At 37.9% G+C, this 24,045-nt stretch overlaps 1 protein-coding gene across 1 annotated transcript in view; it reads left to right on the top strand.

Annotated features, from left to right (window-relative positions):
• The window catches only part of ZC3H12B (zinc finger CCCH-type containing 12B), a 34,449-nt gene extending 12,097 nt beyond the window's left edge, over window positions 1–22,352 (top strand). The window contains exons 2-6 of the mRNA XM_037408327.1: window positions 10,036–10,807; window positions 14,052–14,191; window positions 14,946–15,180; window positions 15,273–15,379; window positions 15,946–22,352. Coding sequence (XP_037264224.1) covers window positions 10,197–10,807; window positions 14,052–14,191; window positions 14,946–15,180; window positions 15,273–15,379; window positions 15,946–17,366 — 2,514 coding nt within the window. The 5' untranslated portion in view covers window positions 10,036–10,196 and the 3' untranslated portion in view covers window positions 17,367–22,352. The remainder of the gene's footprint in view (window positions 1–10,035; window positions 10,808–14,051; window positions 14,192–14,945; window positions 15,181–15,272; window positions 15,380–15,945) is intronic.
• Window positions 22,353–24,045: the final 1,693 nt, after the last annotated feature.

The following is a 24,045-nucleotide window of genomic DNA, read 5'->3' as shown; positions in this document are numbered from 1 at the left end:
CCGAAATCTAGGAGTCCTTTTAGACTTGGCTACCTTCTTAGACACGTGCAGCCAGACTGGTTCTGAGATTTCTCACTGTTTTATGACCAGAGAGATGGCTGAGACTGAGCCTTTTGTTTCTGTGAATCCACCAAAACATTTACACAGGCTCTCACTTTATTTTGAGATCCTTTTCAAAGCTGCTTATTTGGCTGTGTATGTGTATGTTTTGTACACATGCATATTAAACGCATATCTTCTTTCCCCCTGCCCCTTTAAAACCTCTCCATAAACTCCCTTCATGTGCCCACAAAGTACTACTACCTTGCGAGGGTGTCTGGACAAACAGTGAACTGAAGCAATACGAAAATGTTTCATGTAGTCTTTCTGATATTCCAGGTTTTGCTTGTTTAGTTCATCCATAGCCTGTCATCTTAATTCTAGATCCTGTTTTCTTATGGGCAGGGACTATATAGTTAGAATAGAACAGGAGCTGATTGAGGTCCCTAGATACACAGCTGTACTACCACTGCCAGGTAATGTAAACCAGAAAGAAAAGAAATCCTTCATTTTTGCCAGTACTCTGCAAGATGACGTGTTTGAATTTCTGAGAAGTGCAGTGTGAAAAATCAAAGCGACAAACTATACTATTGCAGCTTTGAGGTTTTTTAGTCTAAACGCCAGTGAGTTAATTTCATACATATGTTGTTGCTGACTGGAAGTTCTTTAAGATGCGTAGCACTGATTGTGGTTGTTTTTACATTTATCAAAGAAATGATGAACTTTGTCACTGGAAATGAGAAACAGGAGGAAGATTAATAACGAAGAGCTGTTCTCATGTGAATGTGGAAAATGTGAACTACCAAGTGATCTTTTCTTAAAAAGAAAAAAAAAAGTTTTATAATTTTGCCCATACTTTCTTGTAGACTGTACATATACAAATTATGCATATTACGTACAGGCTATCACTTTATGGTTCAGGTATTACCTTTACTCCTTATCTTTTGTAGAAAAATTCAGCAGTGACTTGGCCAATTCAAAAAATTAATTATGTGGGACCTGATTCCATTGTTAGAAAAAAAGTTGAATATATATGGCTTCAGCTGTTTCCTTTGTAAAACATGGACGTTTTGAAGGTGTAAGTGCACCATGTGTCTGCTTTATACAGTTAGTAGTAACAAAGATAGGCTTACAACTCACAGTAACAAAAGTACATTAATTCAGATATTAAGTTCTTTGCATTGTTTTTTATTTTTGTACTTTACTGAATCCTTTTTTAAAAGAATTTGAAGACAAAATTACAATTTTTGGACAAAACATATTTAAGTTGAGATAAATGTATGTAATATTCAAGTAATATTTAGCTGACTACCATCTACATTGCACTTCTTAAGTGTATTAAGAGTTTATTACTAGATCTACCTTTTGCTGTTTGAACCTTTTCTAACCTTTTGTTTATTATGATGCTAGACTGTCATTTCATTGTCCCCTCAGTCACATTTCATTCAGCTGCATGGAAAACATTCTAACAGAAATGCTTGTAACAGATTACTTAGGCCAAGTAGCAAAAATGTGGATATTTCTATGCACGTAATAGTAAAAAATCCGTCTTGCCTGAAATGTTTGAAATAAACTGTTACAGTTGTGGTAAAAAGCTTGTCTCCACAACCACAAAGGAGCATGGGGTCACAATGGCGGGCAAGGGAACCCCAGTGACACAGTCAGAGACTTGGTGGCCCAGCACAGGCTTCTCTGGGCACTGTCATCAGAGAGCCATCAGCCCTATGCTCTGGAGGTGACACCCATCACAATGAGTCTACTAATGACAGAGGCTGTCTGGACCGTCTTAGTCTAAAGGGGGTAAGGGACACAGTTGGCGGATGCAAAGAGAGAACATTTTGTGATTGCATATGACTTGGCCAGTCTTGGGGAGGAGCCAAAGGCATTGTAGGGGCCAAGGGAGAGAATGGAGGTTTTGGGATGACTTGTGAAGGAACCACCATGGGAAAATAGAGGGATAAAGGAATGAAAGGGACGGGTTGCCTCTAAAGGGGTTGTTGATCAATATGCTTGTCTGGCCATGTTGTGAGCCTGGTCAGCACACCCTGTCCTGTCCTCACATTAAACTCCATTTCTAGCTTTTTTTGTGGGAGAAGGGCTCTCCAGGGACCTGTGTGTCTGTGGTGCAAGCGAGTGGAGTATATGCATGTTGATGCACGATTACTAGCAAATATCAAGCTGAACTAACTGGCAAGATGTTTAAGTGGCTAGGAAGCCATGTATATGTGTATATCTCTGGGGTGAGGCAGCTGGAAGGGCTGTCTACCAGAGGGACCAGCAGGTTCAGAACGACTGCAGGAGGGACTGTGAGGTCTGGGGGCTGACCGAGAGTGCTGGTTTTGGTGATGGTGTCTGTGGCAGATGTAACAGGAGACTGAGAGAGACAGAGGTGCCACCAGCATTGCTGATGGGCTCAGCCTTGGCCAGCGATGAGTCTTCTTGGAGCCAGCTGAAACTGGCTTTGTCCAACATGGGGGTGGCCCCTGGCCTCTTCTCACAGAAGCCACCTACCTGTGCAGCCCCCATGCTACCCAGATCTTGCCACATAAATCTGATCTATATGTATATATGTATCTCCCACTAACGGACTTTCATCTTTATCAGCCAGAGAAGGAACGAGATGAGGCCCTTGGTATTGCTTGTGTTTGTGCGAGCGCTGAGTGTTTGTGTCTGTACATCTGCGTGTCTGGCCACGTGTGTGTGCTGTATGTGTGCCTGTGTGTGTAACCTGGGATTACATGCTCAGCCTTACTAATGGCTCAGACTGGGGGTGTGCAACTGCTCAGGGTTTCCTGATCAGAAGCCATGGTTGGTTGTTACAGTATACGTATTTGACCAGTGATACTTAAGAATCTGTAAGCAGCATGGGAAGCAGGAAATAATGCTAGGAAACGTGAATGTGTTTTGAAAATCTTTATTAGGTTAGGCTTCAGTTGCAAAGATTAAAACAGTGAAGCAAGGATCTCATTTTAGTTGAAGAGGTAGTGAGGGGAAAGCAGAACAAGCTACTTAGAAAAAGCATAACAGAAAAATGCAGAACTTGCTCAAAAGTATATTGGGAATTTTAAGAGCAGTATAAAACAGAGGACTTAGACTTTACTTCCGATCAAGATAAAATCTTAATCTTGTCTCTGCTTAACACCATTTCACCTTTCCTGTGAGAAGGTGTAAAGAGCAGTGTCCACAACTCTTCCCTGGGTCCTTCCTGTTTGTGAAGCAGCAAGACAGAATCTGGTCAGTATCTCACTCATTGTTTACTTCCTGCCAGCATCAATCTTCTTTTAAAAGAACTTCCTAAGTTCCTACTTACAGTTATTAATTCAGCAACTTCTTTAGTTTTACTGTTCAAAGGAAACAGTTGTACAGTTGAGATAGATGGTGAATTCAAGTCACTGAGCTTAAATGCCTTGAATGTACAGAAAACTCACCTCCTCTATATGCCTACATCATAGACTGTATTTGAAGGAGAACCACGTGGTCCACTGAGAAGGGGTATCATACTGAATGCGTGCCACACTGTAGGTGGAGAGGTAATCATAGCAAGTAGAGTTAAGTAAGAGGTACTTAACTGGAAGTCAGAAATAAACTGAGACCAAGTATGGTTTGAGACATAGAATGGTACAGAGCACTCAGCTTTCCAAGGACAGGGCATCAGAGTCTTTTTCTGAATGGTGATACTGATTACGTCTGGATTGCTGGCCTTGACAAAGGTGGCTTGTTAGATCAAAATACTGACTGACGGAAAAGAGATACTGTCTATACTGTAGTGATCCTGGGCTCCAGAACAGGATTGTGAATTTATTTGAAAAAAACACAGCTGCCATTTGAGGACAAGTAGTAATCAGTTTCTGTAGCTATGCCTTTTCTCACTGTTGAGAGCTGGCTTGCTCAGGGAGAAGGGTCTGTGAACACACATAATAAATCCGTAGTGATAACCTTGGGGCTATAGGTAGTTCCAGGGGTTGCAGTAGGGTATGGATTGAACTGTTCAGGGCTCTGAAGAAATGGGGGAGGGACCTTAGCTGAAGGATGGTATTACAAGTCTGATTTCTAATCTGGAAGGTATCAAGAAGGGTGCCGTGTTAAAGTAGTGGTAGTTTCTGCTGCTGTTTTCTCTCTCAGTTTTTCATTCCGCTACGGTTGCCAGCTTAGGAGCAACACAACCCTTCTTCCTTCCTAGGTGCCCTCTCTCAATGGTCAGTGGGAAAACTTGGTACTGTGTGTAGTATTTTTGTTGTTATTTTTCTGGGTTTTTTTTTTCTATTTGGTTGGTTTGGTTTTGGGTTTTTTTGTTGTTGTTGTTTTTTGTTTTGTTTTTTGATGCTCCTGAACCCAACAATGAGGTGACCTTCATTGTTTGAGAATCCTAACCTTGTGGTTTTGGGAACAAATCCTACAATGTTTCAAGTACAATGTTCCAGTTAAGTTGCACAGGTGGAGCAACTGGCTAAGGGTGGAGAGGCCTCGGTGCAAGCTGGCTTGTTTCCTCCAAGCACTTTGTACAAAAGTGTACGGGGTTGTAGACATGGGCTCTGGAGACTGCCTGCTTCGTTTTCTGTCAACATGGCAGTTGATGCTGAAATAGTTTATCTAAACTATTTGGCAAAAGTTACCTATTCAGAAATCGGTTTTGTGTGCTGGCTATTTAAAGAAAATGGGGGGGAAACTCCTTGTTCTTCCAGAAGTTCCAATGTCTACATATTGTATCATTTCTTGTGGAAGATCTGTGATACGTCTTGGTAGAAATGACTACAGATGGTACAAACAGACCTTTTGACTTCCGGTGCTTCCCTCACAAGATTCTAGATGGATATGAAGAGATTTTTATAAAACACTGTGATTTAGTTGTTAAATAGTTTGAAACTAGAGATTTATTTCTTTTTTAGTAGATTTTTAATTCTCATCTCAAATATTTCAAAGATAACGGTGATCATTACGTCACAGACCAGGTATTTTCCCCTGCTATGCCAGCGAGGGGTGAGACAGCTAAAATTTCCCTAGTTAGTGGCTTTCAACCAAAGGCTGACATGAATGAAAAAAAAAGGCAAGAAACTCTGATGAGTCATAGAAGTGGGTGTTTCCACAGAGTAAGCTTTCATAATAGATCCACCAATCTATCACTCGCCACCAAAGAATAGTAAACCACAGCACAGGACTAGCAGGGAGTGATCCTAGATAGGCAGTACTGCTTTCTAACACTGATTGTGTCTGAGCCACTTTCTTCCTAAGCACAACAGAAGTGAGTACGCCACCAGCAGTGATATAAATTATTCTGAGAATGAAATTTGTTTATATTTTAAATTTTGAATTCAGGATTATTTAGATCTGACTATGATCAAACTATCTTATTGCTAAATAAGATCTTTCAGGGAACGACACATGAAATGTATGAAAAATTGCTTATGTGATGTTAAATAACAGAAAACTAGAGATATTTATGTGGAATTGGGACAATGCAACAAAATGGTGAAATCAGTTTATATACAGGTAAGATATATTCTTTTCCAGCTAAGAAAGAGGGGGAGAAAATTAAGAGCAAAACTTGCATAGTTGTAATTTATAAAACCCAAAACCAATAACAACAACAAACCCCTGAAAACTAACTCAAAAAACCCCCAAAAAAGGATAAAAAAATCTAAATGTGGAAGTAATAGTGGCGGTGTTACCCAGATTATTTTATTACTGTAAAAAAAATGGCCTCTTTGACTGAGTCCAGTTGATTTAATTTCCACTTGGAAAGGGACATATTTTGCTTGTAGTTTAAATTGATAATTAAGTGTTTATAAGAGAATATAAATTTGGTCCTCTAAAAATGGTTTTAAATGAATTACTTCTGGAAAATCATTTGTCGAGGAGAAGTTAACAGTAAACAGCCTCCTTTCTCTTCATCATATTTTCAGGGATATTTCCAGTTTTACGAACCTTTGGCTCATCATTTTTATGAGATTTCCAATAGGAAAGGGATTAGGATTATTTACTAGAGGTAGAAAAAAAGGCATGGTAAGTTTAATATTACACTTAAAGAAATGATGACAACTTGGGAGAAAGAATGGAGATCTATAAACTTGGACTAACAGAATCATGCTGTTCTTTGTCCACTGCCGAAGCAGTGCAGTGTCATAAATTTGAACAAATGAGCCTTACCACAGGCGTTGTAAAGTGTTCCTTAGTTGCAGTATTTTGTAATCTGAGGGTGCAGTGTGTTGATAACCTGTTTTTTGAATCTTCTGTTATAATAACTTTTTATATACTTTGTTTTAGTTTTGGCAAGGTACAGGGTTATACGTGAGACCTAACGAAATCCGTTCCAGATTAAGCTGATTAATACATCTATGTTGGCAAGTGCTTCAGTTGTAAATATACTGCTATTAGTGCTATGCGAGAGAAAATAACCTCAAATGGAATTAGAGAGTACTGTAATGTACCGGTTATGTAATGATGTCTAAGTATTTAGAGGGGTATTCTTTGAATGCCTAATACTAAAGAACAGCAAGTGTCTAAACCTAACCTGATCCAAGTTGAAAGTAAACCTAACTACTCAAATTTGGAATTTCCATGCAAGTGCAATGAATCTGTTTTTATTCCCTGTTGTCTAAAGGACTTAAAATATAGTTGTTCTTTATTAAAAAAATAGTGTTGCTTTTGTCAAAACTTGACCTTTTAGGGTTTTTTTTAGATATAAGTGATTAGTGTTTTCTTTAATTAGCTTGATTTCCTAAGGAAACTAGGCTTTTGAGCAGCCCTCTCTGCTTGTGTGTGTGTGTTTGTGTATGCATGTATGTACATCACAAAAAGAGCATGAACAAGTGAGAATTATTACATTTGCCACTATTTGGACTAATTTTGAGACCATTAATGGTTATCAGTCAAGCTAGCCACCTTTGCTACATGCTTTTCTTGCTTACTTAAGAATCACCCAGTTGTAGCTGAAAATCTTACTGTTCGTATTCATCAAAAGAAATCCTCACTCATTGTTCTTCACATGATATGAGAACTAGGACTATGTTTTAGAATATTCAGGTTTTTTCTCTAAACCTTTTTTTTCCCCGCTGTACAGTTAATGATGGGAGTAAATCCCTCTTAGCCCCTTTAAGAGGTTACAAGTGAATTGAACAGAATAGGAAAGATCTTTATCCCCAGAGCACACAAAGAAATAAAATTTCAGTGTAAAATATTTACCTGAAATTTCTCATTTGTAAACATACATATTTTTATAATGCCTGCCTTTAGGAAGTAGGCACTTTCCAGTGTCACTGGAAACGTGGGTTGATGTTCGTTGTATTCTGGATATATATCTACCATCTCCAACAGTATGCAAAGTTACCACAACCAAGTGAGATGTATAACTAAAGAGCATAAATTTGAGTGCAGTCTTGTAAAATGTTTCTCTTTGGCCTGTTTAAGGTGATTATATATTACTGTGTAAATGTTTTGCAGATCAATAATCTTTGTTTCACTTTGAGACAATTTCAGGGGGTTTTGTTCTTAGGTCAGTAGGGACCTGTCTTAGAGATCCCTTGACATTTTTATGATTTTGATTTATCAGATTTTATCACTCTTCTACACCTGTTCTCTGAAATACTCCCATAGGCAACAGACACCCACCATTTAATGTAGGGAAATAATCAAGGAAGAAAGCTTTCTGAGATGAGTGGTATATCAGGGGCTATGATTTTCAGCATCTTATTACCTAAAAATGAAAGGATATGAAAACTCAGAATGAATAAGCTTTGACTTGTATGCACACTGCTGATTCTTCTAATTTTTCTTTGTGGCTTACAATGCTTTGTAAAATGTCCGTGCTGTTTTTCAGGAAAAAAAACCCAAACAATTTTTCATTTTAAAGATGCTTTTAGTATTTAAGATTTTGGTTTTATGTTTATTATATTTGTTTTACATCACTAAATCAATATAATATATTCATGCATGTCTGCATTTCTGTTGTTCTCTTTATTTCAGTATCTATTGAACTTCATTCTAGGGAGAAAATTAAAGCTGTAGTTTTAGGAAGAAAATCAAATAAATAATAAAATGAACAATGTCAGAGATGCTCTTCTTGCTACCCTAGACAAAACTCGCCCCCCCACCCCCCCCGCCAGATTCCAATACTTATGTTTAGTCCCTAGGTCTGGCATTAATGTACATCAAGGAAGTTACACTGCTGTGCATTAAGGGAGTATTTCTCCTATTATTTGCTGTTTTGATAGACCACAGTAATTAAATAAGAGCCACTGTGGTCTCTTGGGGAAATAGGAAAGAGATTTTTAAAAAGCTTTTGAATATAAATGTATTTGATAACGTCCTGTATATAAATAATGCATGTACTTAGTTGAGTGCTTATACTCTTTTGAGGAAAGTTTTGTGTTCTTCTAATGCTTGCTCATAGCCTTAAGGAATGTAAGAAATGTGAAATGAGACGAAAAAAGTGCATGAAAGATATAAATTTATTCTTAGTTATACTAGTGACTAACAGCCCCCCAAAACCCCATAAGTTATACTTCAAATTTTTTATTATTTTTTTTTTACTTCGTTTTGGGTGCATGAGGAGCTTAATAAGAATGGACGTCTTTGATCAGTCTGTTCCAATGCCAAACTCATGCCTATTTTGTGTCACAAAAATCCTAATAGGAATCCTGGGAAAGAGCTTTTCATGCATGCACAGCTTGTATTACAGCATTTGACAGCACACAAAGGTAACTGGCTATACTGTTAAAAGCAAAGATATATTGGGAAACTGGTGTCACTACTAGTCTTTCTTCTGTGACTGCTGTTTAAATCCATGATCATGCTTCTCACGCCTCTTTGGACTACATCTTTGCTGACAGAAGTCTCTGCAGTAGATGTAGCTTTAAAACTGTGCTCTTTCAGAAGTTTGGTACCTTTTCATTTTTCTGTTTTGGTCTTTCTTCTCTTTGTCTGTAGCTACATCTAAAAGAGGTGACCTTAAGAAAAATGATATCTATTGAAATGAGAAAGTGGAGTTAAAATAAATGGTTTCATCAAGACTATTACATCATTGTTTTTCACTACTCACACTGCATCTTGCATTCTCAAGTCTGCTGTTTTGCAGAGGAGAGGGAAGTGGGACTTGCAGCTTTCTGAAAGTAGGCCTCTAGTTAATTACTTTGCTAATCAATTTTCTCCAGTTACCTGTATTTATATCTAGGTCTTAGTTTACCATTTTATCTAAAACGTGCACTGCTGTAGGTGCAGTTCCTTTTAAAAACTGTTTTTCAAAGGCTCTGTGATGTGTGTTCAGCCCTTTACAAGTCACTTGAATCTTTTCATTTGTCACACCTCTCATTAGAATTCCTTGAACAATTTTGCTTCTGGTATAAGACTAGAAAGTCTATCCTGACTTTCTGATAAAACGTAGTAATATCCATCCTTGATTTTGGAATTTTCAGTTTAGTAGGTACAGTAAACAGGGCACAAGATGATTGTTGTGTAGAACCTTTGTGTGTTTTGTTACTGACCTTTACATGTCTAGCAGCCAGCTTGCAGTAAACTTACCATGTCAGTTCTGATAGTAAACCCTTACTAAAAGAGGCTGAAATGGTTTGTGTTAAATTTTATGCACACTGGAACTCCACACAGTTGTTCCTGATGTAGACAGGCTGTTCCTGCAGTAGAAGGCTGTACAGAGAGGTTTCTAGTGAAAGTGTTGGGTCACCCTTTTCTGTTTTATTATCTTTAAATATTCCTGAGACACTCCATAAATTCCAGCTATAAGTTTATTGTGTGGGAAGTATACTTTTTTTTTTTTTTTTTTGTATGTAGAGTAACTGAGGGAGGGAAAGAGAGAGGGTAATTTGTGATTAAAGAGACAACATAATTATATGCTTCATTGTGATCAACTTTTACACAGAAATGTGAATGACTAGAGACCTCTACTGATTTGTAAACAAAATCATTTTAGTTGAGTATTTAGCAGAATTTGTCAAAAGCTAATTTTTTAAAATTATTTCTTCTTCTTTCTTTTTTTTTTTCTTTTAGGGACTTCATGTTGGTGGCGTTTATGCCAGAACATAGTAAGCAAGGCAAATTAACTCCAGCCTTGTGTAAACTTTTAATTGGCCAACACAATGCAATTGAGTATGAGTTCCAGGTGGCTTTGGAAATGAAGAACTAAGCTCTCTGGCTGGAAGCTGAACGTGATGACGGCCTGGTCTATGATAGGGAAGCTGAAAATGGAGAAGAGGCACTCCAGAGAAGACAGAAATGTGGAACAAGATGCTGGGGAATGCAGTGCTGAATCAGAGGAATGGACGAGCTCAGAAAGCGAACCTGAGCAACCATACTTCAGAAGCAGCTGCAGCAATACTCAGTGGAGAGAAAAGGAGGTTTCCACTAAACCACATCGGCCGCTCTGTCGGTCTCCTTGTTTGGATCGCCCAAGTTTTTCACAGAGCAGTATCACACAAGACTTGAAGCTAGATGAATGCAAAACAAATTTGGACAAGGAATACCAAGCTAAAATGGATTTTGCTTTAAAGCTTGGGTATGCAGGAGATCAGATCCAGGCGGTACTGAATAAACTGGGAGCAGATGCGCTTATCAACGATGTTCTCGCAGAGCTTGTGAGACTTGGCAACAAAAGTGAATCAGAGGGACAAAGCAGTGCCAGCAGTGCCACTAGTACTCTCGTGCCAAGAGGTCCTTGTACAAAGGAAATAGCAAGCCCTGAATTGTCACTTGAAGATGAAGTTGTGGATAACAGTGATAACTTGAGACCAATTGTCATTGATGGAAGCAATGTGGCTATGAGGTAGATCTCCCTGTCACTATTTTTGCAAAGAATAAATCACTAAAATATTTATGAGAAAAATCAATATTGATAGCTGTGTTGCTGATTGACTGGATACAAAGCAAAAATGAATTCTACATAAAATATAAAAATAAATGCAGTTTATTGTATTACAATATAATAAAGGAAAGTAGCATGCAATGTGATAAAAGGAAACAGTACTAGCTATTGTGCACAATATGATAAAAGAACAATAGGAGCAAAGGATTAGATCATTGCTGCAAAGCGTTACAGAGACTAAGAAAAGGAGACATCACCAGTTCACACCTTAACATCACCCAGGCCCACCCTTTAGTTGGGAGCCCTGTTGCAGCTGGTGCCAGGAGTCCCTTGATAACTGGGGAAATTCCTATGTGGTGCATCCACCTGTAGGTGAGGCTTCTGGCTCAGTCCTGGAGCTTGCCCACCTTTATACTCAGTGAAGAACAAAAATAGGTTACACACCCAGTGTATGTAAAATTTAAGTTTAGGCTAAGTGCAGGTGTGCACTATCTCATGATCTGTAAGGTTCACACACGCCAGGGACGTTGGCCAGACTGCCTGGGTGTGGTGGAGCTGCCACTACATCATGACACAACTGCACACAGTATTTATTGTCTGGATGGTCCTGCCCTACCTTGCTTGTTCAGGGGGCTCAGGACAAACATCACCCGCTCATTACAGTTGTCCTTGAGCTCCCTGTCTAAGTTAAACAATTCCTAATTTAAGACAAAAACTTTGTAATAAACATTAATCAGTTTAATAAATTTTCACTACAATGGCAAAGTAATTTTAGTCATGTAGTATATTTACGCTGATAATACATCTTTTTTAATGGACTCTTTAGTCCAGGCTTTTATTTATGCCTATAGCCCTTTATATGTCATTCATATTCCAATTCCCCTCCCCACCTTTTGAAACCAAGTTCTTCCCTCAAACCTTTTGTTTTAGCGATCTAGCTGTAGTGTGCTTTTGTGTGGATGGGTTTGGTTTAATTTGTTGAAGTCTTGGAACAATGTTGAAAATTATTTTTCTTTAATGTCCAGAGGCAGCCAGATAGGCGAGGAAAACTTGGTTCTTTCCAAAATGACATGCAGTGACTTCAGGACTTCAGGGTGTTTGATCTCCTGCGGATCAAGCCTGCTCAGAATTTAGCTGTGTCAGTAGAGGGATACGAACGAGCTAAACTTGCTGACTCACACCGCTATGGTGCTTGTAATTTCAGATGTATGTACACGTGTGCTTGGTTGCTTGCATCAACGCTAACTCAAGGTATCTCCCCATGCTGCTTTCAAGCATGTTTGTAGAGCACACAATTCAGCTAGCCAATGATTTATCATCAAGAAAGTATGATTTTTCTATGAGGGAGTTCTTTAATCAGCCTGTTTAGTGATTGGTGATAACGAGATTTCTTCAGGTATTGTTTGCACAATAGATTTCCTTTTAGTACCAGCTTTCTGCTCTAAGAGAATCTGTCATAAGATTTATGCCCCATCCCTGGAAGTGTTCAAGGCTAGGTTGGATGGAGCTTTGAGCAACTTGCTCTAGTGGCAGGGGGTTGAAACTAGATGATCTTTAAGGTCCATTACAACCCAAACCATTCTGTGATTCTATTAATTTTTTTTCAATGTATTAAGAAAATTCAGACTTTTATAGGTGTGTGGAGCACTCTTGAGTTTTCAAATGCACAGACCCTTCCAAATTCTATAAGAATATTTCATATATAAGAATTTTCACTGCCGTATCGCAACATAACCACATTGCACCAATCCATTTACAGATGTTTCTGTAAAGCAACAACACCAATATTTGATTTAACTTTTTTCTTTCCTTTTTTTCCCTGCTTGTTGAATTTGCAGTCTCTGTACTACTTGAGTTCCTCCTGAGCATAATGTGGCAGGAACTGGAGAAAAGAGTGTGTGTACTCTTACTATTGTGTAGCTTAGAACTGGTGCTGTGTTTAGAATTTTGAAATATAGAATCATAGAGTATCTCAGGTTGGAAGGGGCCCATAAGGGTCATCAAGTCCAACTCTTAACAAAAGGCGTATGCATCTGAAAATTTAAAAGGATATTAAATTCTCTAAAATTTAAAATGTATAAAAATCTAAAGAAAAATGCTTTAGCAATATGTGGCTTCTGTATTAATTATGTAAGTTGCAAGGATTTGGACTATGCTGGTGATCCTTAGTTATGCAGATGTGCAGATGGTATTAGATCTGTGTGCCTTTGGTCTGTTTCAGTTTTACTTTATGTAACATTTTGAGCACAGGAAGAGCATGCATTTTGCTGTGGTCCAGTAATCTGTGATGATGTTTTATAATAATAATAATAACAACATTGAAGTAAAATTTTGAACAATCATCCATAGAATAATGCTAAAGACTATTTTAATAAGATGCAAATATCTTAATTATGCAGCGTCTGCTCTACAAACTGAGAATATCTGGAAAGTACAAGCGTTACAGACTTCTCATGCTTAAAAAATACTGCAATTATTGATGATGCAAATAGAGACTGAATAAGATTCATAATTAAGGTTTACCTTTTTTCCTTTGCAGAAACTTCTTGGGCCATTGGAAAAATTAAACCCCTTTATATGAATTGTGTGCTGTTTCAGAGACTCCTATGTTTCAGAAAAGAAATTTTTGCTGGAGGCAGGGCTTAAACAACTCTGAGTTACTTCTTTCCCTTCAAAAGCCCTAATTAAAAATGCAGAACATTTAATATTAGGGAAACATAATTTCTTAATCTAGATGTTTAAAAGCACCTATCACCCATGACAGCCAGCATTGTTAATTCATTCCTTTTTTGTTACTGATAACTTATTATAGTACTATTTCAGGTAAGCTCAATTTGTTGGGGAAAGTGGTATTTTTCAGTAGCTGAGCTAATAAAATGAAAAAGTGGAAAAATTTCAGATGCATTTGTTTTTGCTTTTGGAATAGTGGCATTTCATTGTTTTCTAGAGATTCAAGTAGCAGTGTTGCTGTAATCTGACAGCTGAATAGCTCTGGACAATTGTTGTTGTCCAGTTACGTAGGCTGGTCTAGTAAAGAGGTTTACTGTCTTTACAGACTTTGTTTCCCTTATATCCTTAGACCATGGCAGCTTTAGAAGAAATAAAAAAAAAACCCCATCCCAAACCACCGCAGCAATAAAACCCAAAACCAAATGTAACTTTTCTCCTTGCTGTTTCTAAAACTTTTTGTTTTCATGTTCTTCAGCCATGGGAATAAAGAAGGATTTTCCTGTCGAGGAATTCAACTAGCTGTTGATTGGTTTCTGGAAAAAGGACATAAAGATATCACTGTGTTTGTACCAGCATGGAGAAAAGAACAGTCTCGACCTGATGCACCAATTACAGGTAACAGATCAAGATTTTCTTTGACTCCTTGGTCAAAAAGAGGGGGGAAGAGAAAACAAAAGTATTGCATTAAGACACAAGCATGTAATCATTCTGATGGGTGCCACATACTGGGCTGTGCATGTGATGTTGCATGATGATGTTACACTCTGTTCATTTGAAAACAGAGCAATTTCACTGGTGAGGAAATCAGCATTTAAGTGTCTGCACCTATAAATGATGCTGGTTTTTTGTAACATCATTGGATCATTTCAATGCTTTTGAGAAATAGTCATAATTTTCCCATTAGCAAACATTGCTAAGCATATAAGAACTGATTCTTAGTTGCCGGGTGAGTATGAAATAGGTAGAATCAGGCCAGGGACTCATTTAGTAGGATTATCTTGAACACTGAAGAGGCAGCATGTGTTTTTACTCATAGAAAGTACTATACGTTTTACTCTGGGCTAACAAGAAAGTTACTGTAATATAGTAACAACTGAGTTCTTGATGTTTTCAAGAAGACCAAGTAAAGGTTCATGGAGCAGAGTGGTTATGAAGCTTAAATATTGGATATTTACCCACTGCTTTGAAAGCTCGGAAATAAAATGGCACTCTGCAACTATGTATTTTTTAATGATAATGGGGGCTGTATATGAACATAATTACAAAATACTGTGTCAAAAAAGAGGGCAAGAAGTTTCATATTTCAAAGGCTGCATTTCTTTCTTTTAAAACTTTTTTAAAAAACTGCTCAAATAAAATTATTTTACAGATCAAGAAATCTTACGTAAATTGGAGAAAGAAAAAATTCTTGTTTTCACTCCATCTCGAAGAGTTCAGGGAAGAAGAGTAGTTTGCTATGATGATCGATTCATAGTAAAACTTGCTTTTGACTCAGATGGCATCATTGTATCAAATGACAACTACCGGGACCTTCAAAATGAAAAACCAGAATGGAAGAAGTTCATTGAGGAGCGGCTGCTAATGTATTCTTTTGTGAATGACAAGTATGATGTTTTCTTAAAAAAAAGTAAGGGAATTTGCTAATTCAGAATCCTCAGTAAAAACTGAAATTCACATTTCATTCTCTTCCCCTTAGATTTATGCCTCCTGATGATCCTTTAGGACGCCATGGGCCGAGCCTTGAAAATTTCTTAAGGAAAAGGCCAGTTATTCCTGAACATAAGAAACAACCGTGTCCTTATGGTAAGTGCCTAAGTCAGATTGATTTGTTGTATTCAAAGGTAGGTGAAGCAAGCAATTAATTAACGTCTTGTCATTACTTGGGGGGGAGGGGGGAGGGGAAAGGCCATTTTTTGTGTTGCCATCCAAGCACTATACCCATTTCTATACTCTTCGTATTAATAAAATATTAATAAAACCAATGTAGCAGAAAATTAAGGGTTACCAGATTATCTTGTGGATAATAACAGCTTTTTGCTATTTTCTTCTGGTTTGTATTCAAGGAAGAAGATTCATAACTATCCAAACAGTGTTAGAGCTGTTTTGTTTTTATAGCATTGAGTATGTTGTCAGTATTGAAATCGTGAGCCAGTAGGAAGAAAAGTGATATGTCTGGCCCCTGATGCAGTGATATATGTGGATACTGGTAGCAGAGTCTGCGACTGCCTGTATATATATCATTATTCTTTAGGGGGTTAATATAGAAATATTATTATTAAGAAGTGGTAAACGATATAAAGAAAAAAGATAGCAACTGGTGCTATTGATTAGTTTTTCGTTTATTTAACCTGAAAACACTTTTCTTCCAGGTAAAAAGTGCACCTATGGGCACAAATGTAAATATTACCACCCAGAACGGGCAAACCAGCCTCAAAGGTCAGTAGCGGATGAGCTTCGAATAAGTGCCAAATTATCTGCTGTGAAAACTATGAGTGAGGGAGCCTTGGCCAAATGTGGCACAGGGCCATCCAGCTCCAAAGGAGAAATCAGTTCTGAAGTGAAACGCATTGCCCCAAAACGTCAGTCAGATCCAAGCATTAGATCAGTAGCTGTGGAGCCTGAGGAAAAGTTATCAGTAGCCCGGAAGTCCGAGGCCAGCTCTGTCCCGTCTCTGGTTTCTGCATTAAGTGTACCAACGCTCCCTCCACCAAAAAGCCATGCAGCTGGTGCATTAAATACTCGTTCTGCAAGCAGTCCGGTGCCAGGTTCCTCACAGTTCATGCATCAGAAATCCTCACTGGAACATATGTCCAGTGTGCAATATCCTCCTATACTAGTCACCAATAGCCATGGCACCTCAGTTAGCTATACTGACCAGTATCCCAAATATGAATCATTGGGGGACCATGGCTATTATTCCTTACTCAGTGATTTCTCCAACTTGAGCATAAGTAGTATCCGTAACACAGATTATTATGGGGCTGATATGGACCAGGGGATGTATTCTAGAAACTCAAGCCCCTGTCCTGACAGTTGCTTAAGCCATACAAGTAATGATTCTTATTCCTCTTACAATGACTTGTATCTGGGTGTAGCAGATGCCAGTCCAGAAGACAATGTGAAGCTCCACAGACTGCCATCGCAAAATCGTCTTCAGCCTTTTTCCCATGGTTACCATGAAGCCTTAAATAGAGTTCAGAGTTATGGAACTGAAGAGCCTAAGCAATCCCTTCGCAAACAGTCAGTTTCCCACTTAGGCCTACATGCCCAGCATCCGGTTGTTGGAGCACGGTCCAGTTGTCCAGGAGAATACCCTGTGCCTCAAAATGTTCATCCATCAACTGCACAACCAAGCCGTGCCTTGGTCATGACAAGAATGGACAGCATTTCTGACTCACGGCTTTATGAAAGTAACCCTACAAGGCAGCGAAGACCACCTCTCTGTCGAGAGCAGCATGCTAGTTGGGATCCGTTACCATGTGCATCAGACTCTTACACTTACCACTCATATCCACTGAGTAACAACCTCATGCAGCCGTGTTACGAACCTGTAATGGTAAGAAGCATGCCTGAGAAGATGGAGCAACTCTGGAGGAATCCCTGGATTGGGATATGTGGTGAGCCACGGGAACCTCATATCATCCCAGAACACCAGTATCAAACGTACAAGAACCTCTGCAATATTTTCCCTCCAAGCATTGTCCTTTCTGTGATGGAAAAGAATCCCCACATGACAGATGCACAACAGCTGGCAGCTATGATTGTTGCCAAATTAAGAACAGGGCGTTAACTCATTACAGCCTCTTTTGGATAAATGAAATTATACAGCATATAGGACCTGGAGGAAAACTTAAATGAAGAAGGAAGGGGCCAATCTATTCTAAATATTTTCTACTAAGATAGTATCAAATTCTGTACACAGTAGCAATCATATATATGCTGAAGCACTATATAAGAGTTGATTGTATTGTAAATTTTAAGATTTTAAATATAGGGATTTTTAATAGTATTTTATAGGAAATGCATACCTTGCTGCATGGATAGCTCATCAAGAACTACAATGTCACGTTCGGTGTCTCAAAGCTGTTACTACAAAATTATTGTTAGCAATTATATTGCATGTATTAGTGTACACTTTCAATTTGCTTATAAATACCTAATCGGCCTTTAAAAGTATGCTCTACACACACCCAGATGACTTTCAGGGTTTCAGCTTTGTTATTTGACACTCCCTACTGGCATACTAAATATTGAAGAAAAAGTAAACTTGACAAAAATTAAAATACTCAATTTGTAAAAGGAAAAACTGATTTCAGCTTTTGAATGTCGATATTGTTGTTGGAATTCAAAACTGTTCCCCAAGAGCTTGAGTATCTTATTACCTTGTCCAGTATGTTGGCTCAATCCAACAGAAGCCAAATACTTTATTAAATTAGGACCAAAACATTAAGGAGTGCGAAGGCATGAGCGCCATTCAATAAACTAAAAGAAGTTTAACTGTAGCTTCTCTCTTCAGAATCGCCTCTCAACTGTGCAGTAAGCAGCTGCTGACCCAGATGACTAGACAAGCTGAGAGTAAATTGTCAGCTTTATGTAAATTGGATTACTCAACCTGAAGCAGCAGAAACTGGATGTTAACATGGAAGTTCATCAGTAACTACAGCCCTTCCTCTGGGGGCAAGGATGGTGCTGGAGTGAGCCTAACATTCATGGTGGCTGTACAAGATCAGCTTAAGAAGGGGGTGGAGGGGCAAGGCTGCTTCTTGAAAAGAGATGCTCTAGTTCGGGTTTGTGGCAAAGCTGGCCTGGTTTTTTGCTCTTCAGCTCCACGCAAAGGTGTGCATTTGCCTCATGAAGGCTTTTAGAGTTCCTGTTTCAACAGGTGAGACAATTTTATGTGGCATTGTTTGTGCAACTGGTATCTTGCTCAGGGTGGGGAACCTTTGTAGCTAAATGTCTCCAAAAGAGACATTTATTGTTTTTTAAGCTGCACTGACTGGACGCCCTTTTTTGAATCCATTGTATATTTCGACATTTCGAACCATTACTAACTCGATACATCTCGAGCTAGGACTTGTTGACTTCTACTGTAGTTTTTTTCATGAAAGTTGAGAAGGCCTGGTTTATGGCCTTTTGTTTCTTCATGAGAAGGTGTGACACTGCCTAAATGTTTCTTACTGTGAAACACACGGAACGTGAGGCTGCAGTCAGGGTTGTTTCTGGTGTTTTGATAATGGCTTGCATGCTGCTTTCTAGATATCTGTTTGTCTGAGGAACAAAGTTATACCATTTCTTCCACTTGTGTTACTGTAATGGTTGATTTGATTCAAAATATCTTGTGGGCTCTTTATCACATGCAAAGTATGTTCCTGTCATACCATCCCCCCCACCCCCCACCCCCTGCCAAACCCCCAAACCAACAACAAATTACAATTACAGGTGCAACTGCTGTTAATTTACTGATATTTGATAACTGTATAATTTCACACAGGATAAATACTCTTGTGTAGGTAGAGGTAACATATATAATGACCATGTCATTATGTATTTAAAATGAGTTAACTTGAAGGTGATTCTGCATTTATACTTGGCATTGAAAAAAACCAAGTTTTAATTAGTTGGTTATTGCCTCTGTTAATAGGAAAAAAATAAAGTCTTCAAACATTTATAATAGTTGGGGAAAACAGATTTGACTCTTGACAGTTTTCAGAAATGTTTCTTACTAACCAGCATTTTATATTTTTAATTTGCAATTAATTCTTATTCTCTTCTCTTGCATGGTATAAGCAGCTGAGAGCAATGCCTCAAATAACCAGAAATGACCTTTTGTTTGTTGATACAAATTGTATCTCTTTTTCTTGATTGTATAAAAACTGTGTATAAAAAAAAAAAATCTCTAGATTAACTTCAGTATTACATTTTCACCACAATATTTGTGACACCATGTGTCACAGGGAAGTAGCCCATGAGTAATTATGGATCTTTTTTATTTAAAATGGGCACTTGTAGTTTATAGACAAACAAGAACAACTTTTCAGAACCAGTTTATTATGTGCACAGATACTGTGTGTACGCCTCAAAGCATTACATAGTTACCTTTAGTCTATTTATTAAGCAGATACATTCTTGCACTAAACATTATGTGAAAATGTTGCTGTTAACTCATCTGCATGTGTTTAAAATGTACCAATATAATTGCTATAGTCCCTGCTTTATTCTTAATGAATTAATTTATAAATTATTTAGGTATAAAATGAAGTTTATTGTGCACTCATGTTTTCCATCTTGCATGGAATTAAATATTTGTATGTAGAAAAGTGTTTGTTCCCTTTTCCCCCCAATTATGATAAGCTATTTTAAGAGAGGTTTAGTAGGTGGTTTTGATGTTTTCTAAAGTGGAGAACTGAGCAGAAATTTCTGTGTGGAGTATTGGCTGGATTATGGAGATACTCATTTTTGTAGGATTTGTCTAGTCATTTTAATTTTCACTAACTTTTGTCTTCCTGATAATTCCTTTTTAAACAATGGGAGTGCTGTGCCAATACAAACCCAACATACTTATTTCCCTAAGGCACTTTGAAGGCAAATTGTCTTTTTTTGCAGAAGCTGTTAGCATCCACCATGCACAGAGTGACAGAATGGGCAGCGTAGCCTTGTGGAAATAATCTGCAAATTTTGTGCTCGTTTAGTCCTCCTTAGAGGTAATGAAACTTTTGTATGTGATGTAGTCTTTCCTAATCAGCTACTTCGAGTGATAATTCAGTCATCTACATCTGTTTTCAGATATGTTTACAAGCCAATTCAAAACACTGACACGTTCACTAATCTTCAGCGCATAAGCTTAGATTTCTTCTTACATGGAAGAGTTGATCTTATTAACACCTGATCATAACTGTCTATATTGTAAATATAAGACTTTGTATAAATGCTCTTTTTGAGAGCATGGTATTTAAATGTTTTTAAAACTGTAAGAGAACAGTTCTAGAAACTATATTTTAATAAAATCCATGAAATTGCAATTCTAGATGAGAAAAGAAAAAAAAAAGCGGGGAGGTAAAATCCTGGCTTACTGCAATCAGCAAGAGTTAGGCAGTAGACTTTAGTGCTTTACTGTGGCCGGAGTGTTCTCCAGGAGTTCCGATTTACTGATCTTTCATCTTTAGCTATATTACTTTCATGTAATTTGTCACTTGAGTGTATAACTTTTAAATTCATGAATCAAAAATCAAATGCTTTATGGGATGTCAGTCTAAGTTATTTAATTTTTTTTGGTAAGAATTACATGTCAGTAATATATTAAATTGTACAAATAGATAGCTTCACTACTGTTAGTCCTGTTGTTGTCGTGTTGAGCTGCAGTAGTTGGCTTTATTCATTTGTAGAATTAAACATTACTGTTTAATTGTTGTAATATTTTATAAATCTCTTTGGGTTTTTTTGGTTGACCCAAATATAATGTAAGTCTTAATGACAAAATGAGTGAAAATGGATGTTAAACCTGTATGTGGTATTCGTAAATCTCTGTAGTAATGTGTGCACTGTTGTAGATGCGGCTGCATGTAATTCATTCACTAGCATGAGTCTGTTTAGCTTTTGTAAAAATGCTGTAACTGTAAACTTGAAAATAGAAGGTGTGGGTATGTTGCTTAGAACAAGGAGAAGGATCCTCATAACAAAACCAAAATATCTGTGTAGGTGAGCTCCCCTCTACGTACTTTTAATGGCCAGTTTGCCTCAAGTTGTGAATTTTGGCTTTTTGAAATTCTTAATGATGAAGTCAGAACACACAAAGAATCTGTCCAGATAATTCAGTTAAAAAATACTTGGTGACATGCCTATAACTGTGACATATGTCAGATCACAGGCAGGAACATTTCAAGGGACATATTTTTACTATAAAAATGCTATGCTAAAGAGAAGGAACATGCGCCATTTCTGTGAGACTTTGCTCCAAAGAGCTGAAATATTATTCACCATCTGTCACTATTATGTCTATGGAGAGCATTCAGCTTTACTGCTCCTCTTGTACCCAGAGCAGAGCTTGTCTGTGTGACAGAGCCCTTACTACCTGTATTTCTTGCAATATTTCAACTTAAATTATTCTCATGCCAGTGTTTGATTAGCCTTGGAAGAGCCATTATACAGTATCTTGTGATTTTGGTCTGTGGTATTTAAAGTTTGTAAACGTATTAAAAGAACTGAGAGAAGAATCTAAAAGAAATATAGGCTATTACCTATAGACCCCCCACCCTGCTGTGTGAAAGGTTTGCACAATTATTTAATAATATGAAAAGTTATACTTTATATATATAAAAATTTTTGCTTATTTAATAAAACTGAAAGCCATTGGATTATTTGTTTCTAGCTTTTTATTTTGTAACCCTCTTTAGGTGAAAGCCCCAAAAAACTGCTTTGTCCAAAACAACTGTTGTAGTCTGTCCAAATTTTTTGTCAGTATTTTTAGCTGATGTACTGAAAAATACCTAGATTCTGAAATCACACATAATGCCCAGATTTTCCACCTGTGCTTAAATCTGTGAAGGAACAGGACAAGAGTTTTGCTTTTCTTTTAAAAAGCAGAGGGAAAAGTACTATTTAGGGCCCGCTGTCTCCTCAGAATTACATGCTTTGTCACTCTCTGTATTACACAGATTTGCTTCTGCTATTTAAACAATCACTTCCCCTGTGATGGGGGAGGCGATATAATGTCATTTATTACCATTGCTTTGACTCAAACTGCTTTAACTTGGGGGGGGGAGGGGGGTGGGAGGGGGGGGTGGGTGTGTAAAGCTAACAAAAGGAAAGAAAATGATACACAAAGATCTTCTCTATCTGTATTTAACTTCTCGCTGTGTTTGCTCTCACAATGGCCAGGAACCAGGTGATTTGGAAGACAGCACAAAACCAATAAAACACCTGTATTACAAAGTTGCATTTTCCTAATCCCAGGCCTTTTGTGCTTAATTTACATCCTCAAGTTTACCATTCCTGAAAACAAGTACTAGATTGTGTAGGGTATTCTTACTGTTCCAGTTGTCTCCCCAAGACTTTAAGGCCTGGGAAGAGCTGAAGTCCTTGTCTGAGTGGGTGCCTTTGGGAATGAGAAAACAGACTTAAAGACTCGATTAGCCAGGATTATCCTAATAATTATCCTAATAAGGTTCCAAGACTCTGTCCAATCACATTGAAAAGAAATTCAAAAAGTTGTAAAGGTCAAAGGGGGTCCTGGGCCACAAAAGCAGTGCACGCGGGCCTTAACTTCCTCAGCAATTCCCATTTGTGTGATTTATTCCATATAGTCGCAGCTTCTGTCTGTAAACCTTTCTATAGCTTCCCTTTGGAGATGCTTTTTCAATCAGCAGCAATCTGTCTGCAGAGATTAATTTACAGGGAGAAAAGACTCTCAAAAAGTTCTGCCCAAGGCAAAGGGAAAAGTAATTTTGGCACACATCAACATTGCCTTCCCTATCCCCACCCTGAATATGCTTCTAGCAAAGAAAGTAATTAGCATGTTGAACCCAAATTTTACAAAGTAAACTACCAAAGAGTGAAAAAAATTGTATGTAGTGCAGTGTTTTGCCAGCATCATCTTTTCCTTTTTGAACTGTTGTGTTTGTGTCGACAGACCTCAGCAGTGGCCAATACGGTAACTTTACTTGATTTTTAAGTTATTTGAACTGGCTGGCTTTAAATGTTACGGTTATCTATGCATTTATTATGTATTATTCATAGTAATGTTGCCATTTCCCAGATATTTGGGAAAGCAGCTACAAAATTGTTCCTCCTGTGAGTTAATCAGATCAAACAAACACCAAGTTTCATAATCTTCAACAAGGCAATACATAATTGTCTGGGATTTACACTTCTGTTGTAGTAGAAGCCCCGACTTCACTTTTTAAAAATCAAACCAGTTATGTTTCTTTTCTCTAGCCATTCCCAACTTCCCCCTCCCTGCCCTGCCTTGTTTCAAGCCTGCTCCCCCCTGCCCCCACCAGTAACACTTTGTTTAAAATTCATGCCATTACTATGGCTTCTCCTTAAGTCTTGGTATTCTTTTTTTAAAGCACCTAGCAGTTTTGTGCTTTTCTACAAGTCATCCACAGCACTGGATTTAACTATTTTATTTAACTGCAATTAGATCAAAGGCCAGTATTTTTATCCTGTAATTCACTAGGTGGGGTGACAGCAGATACACAGGGCAGTAACTACAGCTGACAAAGAAACGATAGTAGCATATTATTTTACCAAGTAACCCTTGACCAAGGAGAAGGTTACATACAGCATGGCATTTGCTAGCCTCACGCTTTCCTTTTTGAAGTTAGGCTTGTTTGCATTGATAGACCTCAGAAGTACCAAACAGTAATTTAAGTAATTTCATACTCTACCAAATACAGTAATAAAAAAACAAATCCCCTTCACTCAAAGTTTCCTAAATAAGCTTGAGGAACTCTAGGGCAAAAGGAGAAATT

This window comes from Falco rusticolus, chromosome 14 (assembly GCF_015220075.1).
Source record: "Falco rusticolus isolate bFalRus1 chromosome 14, bFalRus1.pri, whole genome shotgun sequence".
NCBI lineage: Eukaryota > Metazoa > Chordata > Aves > Falconiformes > Falconidae > Falco > Falco rusticolus.
Note: the sequence above shows the minus strand (reverse complement) of the source record. Positions and strands in the feature narration are given on the sequence as shown.